At 44.2% G+C, this 7,315-nt stretch overlaps 1 protein-coding gene across 2 annotated transcripts; it reads right to left on the bottom strand.

Annotated features, from left to right (window-relative positions):
- Nucleotides 1–2,711: 2,711 nt before the first annotated feature.
- ACTB (actin beta) lies at nt 2,712–6,929 on the bottom strand. 2 transcript variants are annotated; one of them, XM_075285054.1, is made up of 6 exons: nt 6,807–6,929; nt 6,038–6,166; nt 4,824–5,063; nt 4,039–4,477; nt 3,581–3,762; nt 2,712–3,276 (listed from the first exon to the last, which is right to left on the bottom strand). In XM_075285054.1, the coding sequence occupies exons 2-6, from the start codon at nt 6,158–6,160 to the stop codon at nt 3,133–3,135; spliced, it is 1,128 nt and encodes a 375-aa protein (XP_075141155.1). In that variant the 5' UTR covers nt 6,161–6,166; nt 6,807–6,929; the 3' UTR covers nt 2,712–3,132. The 2 variants fall into 2 exon arrangements, with proteins under 2 accessions (XP_075141155.1, XP_075141156.1); XM_075285055.1 differs by lacking the exons at nt 4,824–5,063; nt 6,038–6,166; nt 6,807–6,929 and adding an exon at nt 4,709–4,816.
- Between the last annotated feature and the right edge of the window lie 386 nt (nt 6,930–7,315).

Here is a 7,315-nt window from a genome sequence, read left to right as displayed (position 1 = left end):
TTTTTTAAAGGAACATACCGTATTTTTCGGACTATAAGACGCACTGGACTATAAGACGCCCCTCGGTTTTAGAGGAAGAAAATAGGGGAAAAAAAATTTTGAAGCAAAAAATGGTAAAATATTTAATATATGGGAGTTGTAGTTTTGCAACAGCTGCAAGGCCACATTGTATTCTAGGGAAAGAAGGTGATTTAGAACTCATTTCATTTTTTTTATTACATATTTTTAAAGCTTTGAGGTTTTTTTTTTAAACTATTTTATTAGTTCCTAGGGGGCTTGAACCTGCAGTCATTTGATTGCAAGTCCCATAGACGGCAATATAACTGTTACAATGGAAGGGGGCCGCCAATACAGACCCGGCATCCACTGTAATAGACGGAGGGTTAGACGCTGGCACATGTGCCGGGGCCTGAGACATCGCTATTGCGATGTTGCTATTGTGGGGAGGGACGGAGGAGCGCAACAGCAGCATCACTCCTGCCGCTGCTGGCTTCATGCAGGGCAGGAGTGTAGCGATGTCTCAGGCCCCGGCACATGTGCCAGCATCTAACCCTCCCCGGCATCCGCCTCCCTATTACAGCAGATGCTGGGTCTGTATTGCGGCCACATTCGGACTATAAGATGCACCCTTCTTTCCCCCCCAAATTTTTTGGGAAAAAAGTGCGTCTTATAGTCCGAAAAATACGGTACCTATCAGGAGTAGTCTTGGAGCACCTTCAGCTTATCTCACCTGGAGCTGAGAGCGTTGCTGAAATCAGCGATCCACAACTCAGTGTCATATGACTAGCTGTTGATCACATTAGCAGCGATTTAAAGAGGACCTTTCACCATTTTACTCACAGGCAGTTCTATATACTGCCGTAAAGCTGACAGTGCGCCGAGTTCAGCGCAGTGTCGGCTTTCCCGATGTGGGCCCGGTGTGAAGAGCTTACGGTCCCGGTACCGTAGCTCTTCTATGGTCAGAAGGGCGTTTCTGACAGTTAGCCAGAGACATCCTTCTTCACAGCACAGGCAATCGCGCTGTGCTGCGAGAGCCGGGAGGAACGCCCCCTCCCTCTGCTCGCAGTACTCGTCCATAGACGAGCATTATCAGGGAGGGAGGGGGCGTTCCTACCGGCTCTCACAACACAGCGCGATTGGCTGTGCTGTGAAGAAGGATGTCTCTGGCTAACTGTCAGAAACGCCCTTCTGACCATAGAAGAGCTACGGTACCGGGACCGTAAGCTCTTCACACCGGGCCCACATCGGGAAAGCCGACACTGCGCTGAACTCGGCGCACTGTCAGCTTTACGGCAGTATATAGAACTGCCTGTGAGTAAAATGGTGAAAGGTCCTCTTTAAGGCAGTGGCAGAAACCCGGCTCAACAGCCGAGCGACCACAGAGCCTGACAAGGGAAGAGAAACTTCCTCACAGCTGTGACTGCAGCAAAAGGAAGTGTGCACAGGCACTGACAAGCACATCAGAAAGGGAGTTGACAGAATGCCCAAAGCAATAGATTGGTGCACTAAACACAGGAATGACAGGACTCCACCTACCTTACTGCTGGGCAATGAACGAGTTACAACAGGTGAGAACATGTCAGTAACACCCTCCCTGCAAAGCAGGCAAGACAAAAGACTGCAATCTAAATCTTTCTCTAAGAAAGAAGAGGAAGGTTTACAGACACTTTCTTCCAAACAATACAGGAGGCCACATAGGCCTCCACCACCTGTCCCACCATCACAGGAGAGGAGGAAAAAAAAAAAAAAAAAAAAAAAAAAAAAAGCGGGGCGGGGGATGTCCCTGTGCCCTCTTATAGGGCTTAGTCATGCATATTCATTAGTTGTCTATTAAAAATTCCACCTGTCCTACCAGCACACAGGGGCAGAAACACCCCATATTGTGCTGCTGGTATGACAGGGAAAATGGGAGTCAACTAAAGTGGTCCCTAAAAAAAAAAAAAAGTTTTGGAAACGTTTTAAATCTGGGGGAAAAAAAAAAAAGTTACACTTAAAAGGGGCTCTATCATTGGGAAGTCATTTTTCAATAAGCACATCCTTGTATTCCACACATTCCTTATGTAAATTGCCTTAGATTTTGAATGTCTATTTTTATTCATATGTTAATGAGCTTAGACTGCACTGTGTCTGCTGTATGTATAGCAGAGATGAGTCATCAGCACAGCATCCTCTGCTATACATAGAGCAGACGAGCTGCCCTTACTTCAGGCGGACTCTGCAGCTGATTCAACCCTGGAGTACACCTCACGGCAGCACCCTCCGGACTGGGCCCATTCATTTCAGCCTACTCCAGAGGTGAAAGCGGTGACTGGTGTATTTGGTACCAAAATCTCCCCCCCCCCCCCCCCCTTGTGAATGGGGACTTAGACCCCAGTGAGATTATGAGTCATTGATTCTTCAACCAAGCCACATTTTGGCGATAGAGCCACTATTTAGCAAGGGGTCAGACTTAATACACTAGCAGAAAAATTTTGCAGCAGGGCATGTAACCTGCTTACTTTGTTATAGGACTTCTACTCTCTGCAGATTAGTCTTTATAGAAGGTGTAAACTGTTCAGAAGTTAGCTAGTGTGAGTGTGCCCACTACAGTGCAATTGTTATTCTCCATCTGAAAGAGATCCATACATTTCCCAGTGAGTGTTGTAAAACGCAGTACTTACGCTGCACCCCCGTTACACATGCAAATAGCTGACAAAATACTCAGAAACATGTTAAATTGTATTTTATTTTATTAAGTTTCATTTAATTTCTCAGGTGACCCCCTCGCATCTTACCAAGATCACTGACAATGTAAACTTTTCAAATGTTATGAACATAACCCATTCATGAGCTTAAGGAGTTACAGAGTGTTCAAGGCAGAAAATAAGACATGTTTGGGTATATAGCTGCACATAAAAGCAACACAACCATTTTAAGAGCTCCAACTGAGCAGCATCCAGAATGACAATTTTTCAGAACAATGCATGGGGATGGGATGTCAGTTGCAGTCAGTCCATAGATGTACTGAAGGTAGTTTTCCTGCCATCTTCATTCCAGTTTTTGTTTAAATCCTGAGCCAAGCGCCAACAAAAAGGAAAGCCATGCCAATGTGATCTTTCTGCGCAAGTACACTCAACACAAGGGTCAGTTTATTTAGAAGCATTTGCGATGGACAATTGAGGGCCCAGACTCATCATACTCCTGCTTGCTGATCCACATCTGCTGGAAGGTTGACAAAGAGGCCAAGATAGATCCTCCGATCCAGACAGAGTACTTGCGCTCAGGAGGAGCAATAATCTAAGGGAAACCAAGAACAATTTCACTGAAGATGCCAGTCAAGATTTAACATATGCCCAACCTAGTTTGCCACACCCCCAGAAGTCATGCAGCTTTTACTCCCCAAGCACTTACATCAGATTATGTTAAAGACACAAGTAGGTTATTCCAGTGTAATCATTCTGACTTCCATCAGAACTGTGATCTTGCTAGTCCAGGCCTAAAGTTTAAAGTAGTCCATGCAGGCTTTGATCCCCTCCCCAACTGCATAACATGATCAGTTTCCCCACTGTTCCTCATTAAGTAATGGGTTGATAAAACATACCTTAATTTTCATGGTGCTTGGAGCTAGTGCAGTGATTTCTTTCTGCATTCTGTCAGCGATTCCTGGATACATTGTGGTACCACCAGACAGTACAGTGTTGGCATAGAGATCCTTCCTAATATCCACATCACACTTCATGATGGAGTTGTAAGTTGTTTCATGGATGCCGCAAGATTCCATACCTGAAAGATTACAAGAGTAAGAAAAAAAAAAAAAAAAAAACCAATACCGGCCCACATTAACTAACAGGGCTGTGGCTGAAACCACACCTTAAACTGAGAACATTTTGTTTCCTACTCACTACTTTAAGACAGTAGTTAAAGATGGGTGAGGCCACCTTGGCATTCAGTTGTGCCAATCTTACTGGAGCATCTCATGACAGTGGGGGTGGGGGGAGTTTGAGGAAGGATGGTATACAAGGAGTCATCCCACCCACTCTTCTACATTACAATACTTACCAAGGAATGAAGGCTGGAAGAGGGCTTCTGGACACCGGAACCTCTCATTACCAATGGTAATCACCTGTCCGTCAGGCAGCTCATAGCTTTTTTCCAGGGAAGAGGAGGAAGCAGCTGTAGCCATTTCTTGCTCAAAATCCAGAGCCACATAACACAGCTTCTCTTTAATGTCACGCACAATTTCCCTCTCTGCTGTGGTTGTAAAGCTATAACCCCTCTCAGTAAGAATCTTCATGAGGTAGTCTGTCAGGTCACGTCCAGCCAAGTCAAGACGTAGGATGGCATGGGGCAGTGCATAGCCTTCATAGATTGGCACAGTGTGAGTGACACCATCTCCAGAGTCCATCACAATACCAGTTGTACGTCCAGAGGCATACAGAGACAGTACAGCTTGAATGGCAACATACATTGCAGGGGTGTTGAAAGTCTCAAACATGATCTGTAGAGAAACATAATGAGTTAGGCATGGGGACAAACAGTCACAGTGTGCTGCAAACCATGCAATATGTGCAAGACTGAGGTGTAGAAAGATTGCATTTCAGTTGTATCACAGCATGTGGTTTTAAAAGGCAAACTAAACTTATTGAAGTGCAAGTCAAAGGAGTTAAAGTTCAAAACAATCATACTGCACACTGTTAGTTGCACAAGCAGAATACATTACAAGAAAAACCTGTATGTTTTCCAAAGAGAAGACTTGAGACAAGAGAGCCCTGTATGGACAGCAAATTAAATTAATATGCATTTTAACAGTAACTGTTGAAGTGCCCAAATATTTACTCAAATACCTGAGTCATCTTTTCCCTGTTGGCTTTAGGGTTAAGAGGAGCTTCAGTTAGCAGAACAGGGTGCTCTTCCGGGGCAACTCTCAGTTCATTGTAGAAGGTGTGGTGCCAGATCTTCTCCATGTCATCCCAGTTTGTAACAATGCCATGCTCAATAGGGTACTTCAGGGTCAAGATACCCCTCTTGCTCTGAGCTTCATCTCCTACATAGCTATCCTTTTGTCCCATTCCAACCATGACACCCTAAGAAATTAAAATATTCAGATCATGAGCCTCTTACTAAGTGCCGTTTTGATTATTAGTTTCTGAGACAATGTAAAGCTTACAATTTACTGTAATTGGTATATAGCTTCCTAAAGCCTTAGACAGCAGCTATAGAGGGAACCACCAAAGGATTGAGGGCTAAACCCCGAAGTCATGATTTAGTACTAGAAACAAAAGCTTGTTTCTAAAATACAAATATTGTAGCCCCAGCTGAGGCAGAAAAAAATAAAACTAAACCTGTGTTTTTTTGCACAGGATGTAAGCTGGTTACTTGTAAGCAGAGTTGCCAGCTGAATGCTGCAGTGACCTTTGGATAACAATGAGCAAGTGAAAGAATGCTATAGTGCCAAAAAAGTATAAAATTATAATGCAGGATTTTTAGAAATACTACAGAGTAAAGTTGAGATGTTATGCAATATACTGTGTGTGATCATAACCAGATCATTAAGATGCAGCCTGAGGTACTTCCTTCACTGACAATGGGGACACACCCCATTCTGAAGACAGTTTGATGGGGTGGGGGTTGTCCAGCAGCAAGCCTTTTATGTATAAAACAGATCTTTAAAGCCAATATGAAGTGTAACCAGTCCAAGGGTGGAAGAGTCTGTGCAATTTAATGCATTCCATTATGCTTTGCTCCACCTTATGAAATGAGGAACATAGAAGATATTTTTTAAGCTTACTATAATTATAGTTAATCTGCTAGTATCATATTGAATCCAAGGTGAACACTGATTTTGGATTTAATAGGATTTCTTTACAAAATTAAAGAATATTGCACTGTACATCACCAGAATAAACTGGAGATTATAGTAGTCTCTAAAGCCATTTATGGAATATTTTTGGGTGGCAATATATTGCCACTTTATTAGGTTAGATAGAATATGGTGCCAGCAGAAATTTTTTTTTTTTTTTTAAAAAGTCATATTTCATTCATGCAAGCCTCCACATACCTGATGTCTGGGGCGACCCACAATGGATGGGAAGACAGCACGGGGAGCATCGTCTCCAGCAAAGCCAGCTTTGCACATTCCAGATCCATTGTCAACGACGAGGGCAGCAATATCATCATCCATGGTGATCTATAGGAGTAGAGAAGGCACGCTAGTCAGGGTTACAACACTTCCTGCCATGATGTGCTATGAGCAGCCTGCAGGGGGCGTATGGGTTTGTACAGACTCATGACAAAACAAAGGGAAGTCCTGCTAAACTGCAAAAATTACCAAATAAGGCAACAGAGGAGATTAGCAGCAGTGGGAGGGAACACGGCATATCAATTAAGTAGGGAGCGGATACCGAAACCCAGCCGCTCCCTCAGGCGATACCGCTTCACATGCGCTGTCCTAGATGGCATATAGCCAGGCAATGACAAGAAGCACCGTCTGAATGCAGTGCAAATATGGTCCCCCTATTGTATGAAGTGTTATAGCCCTAGTCACCACCGACACCCATTACAGATACAGAACTAGACTATTCGGGCTCCACAGCTCTGCTAGTCTATCATTTACCATTCAGAATCAGTGACAAGAGACTCCATATAACGTAATGAAAATGGCTGACCCCGCACTACACAGCAGGCGCCAAAGCTTTCTGACAAGACATGGCAGCTACACCTCCCAAAACCAAGCTATACGATACGTGACTAGCACAGCCATAGACAAGCCTCCATTTCTATACTACACAACAGAACATAAGCCAAGATGCTCACGTCCCCATGCTTACCTTGAGATGCGGGTTTCCTTGCTTAACGTTCGAAGGTATGCGAGCGGTCACTGAACAAAAATGGGCTCGGCACCGGTTTTATAGTGAGCGCGCCCCACCGGCCAGACCATATAAGGAAAGTTCCAGGACCCGGCTTGCTGATTGGCTCTGCGTATTGCAGGCGGCGGAGGGATCTGTAGAGAGAGAAAAAAACCTTTGGCCGGTGCACTGTGATGTAAAAGTGCGAGCGAAGAAAGAAGTATCGTAGCGCAGCCTAGATAATGAATATTGTGAGCGGTATTTCCATTCTTTGTGCCCCACCCAACCATCCAGTCAGGTCATCACCCGTCAGGGAAATATTTATTAAACCTTCCGCTTTCTCTTCCTGGATTGAATAAAAAGTAGTCCTGATTTGACATGAAGCGATTTTGAAAGACGCATTACATGTCATGGATGTGAAAAGGAAGTGAGAACGCCCCTGATACTAGTCCTCTTACTAGTCCTCTTATAACTGACACTAGTCTTTTTAG

This window comes from Leptodactylus fuscus, chromosome 8 (assembly GCF_031893055.1).
Source record: "Leptodactylus fuscus isolate aLepFus1 chromosome 8, aLepFus1.hap2, whole genome shotgun sequence".
Classification (NCBI taxonomy): Eukaryota; Metazoa; Chordata; class Amphibia; order Anura; family Leptodactylidae; genus Leptodactylus; species Leptodactylus fuscus.
Note: the sequence above shows the minus strand (reverse complement) of the source record. Positions and strands in the feature narration are given on the sequence as shown.

Coding starts and splice junctions, on each gene's coding strand:
- ACTB (XM_075285054.1), bottom strand. CDS start 6,160: ATGGATGATGATATTGCTGCCCTCGTCGTTGACAATGGATCTGGAATG. Junction 3,763..4,038: donor CTTCCAGCCTTCATTCCTTG/GTAAGTATTGTA, acceptor GTAATCTTTCAG/GTATGGAATCTTGCGGCATC. Junction 3,277..3,580: donor CAAGCACCATGAAAATTAAG/GTATGTTTTATC, acceptor GGTTTCCCTTAG/ATTATTGCTCCTCCTGAGCG.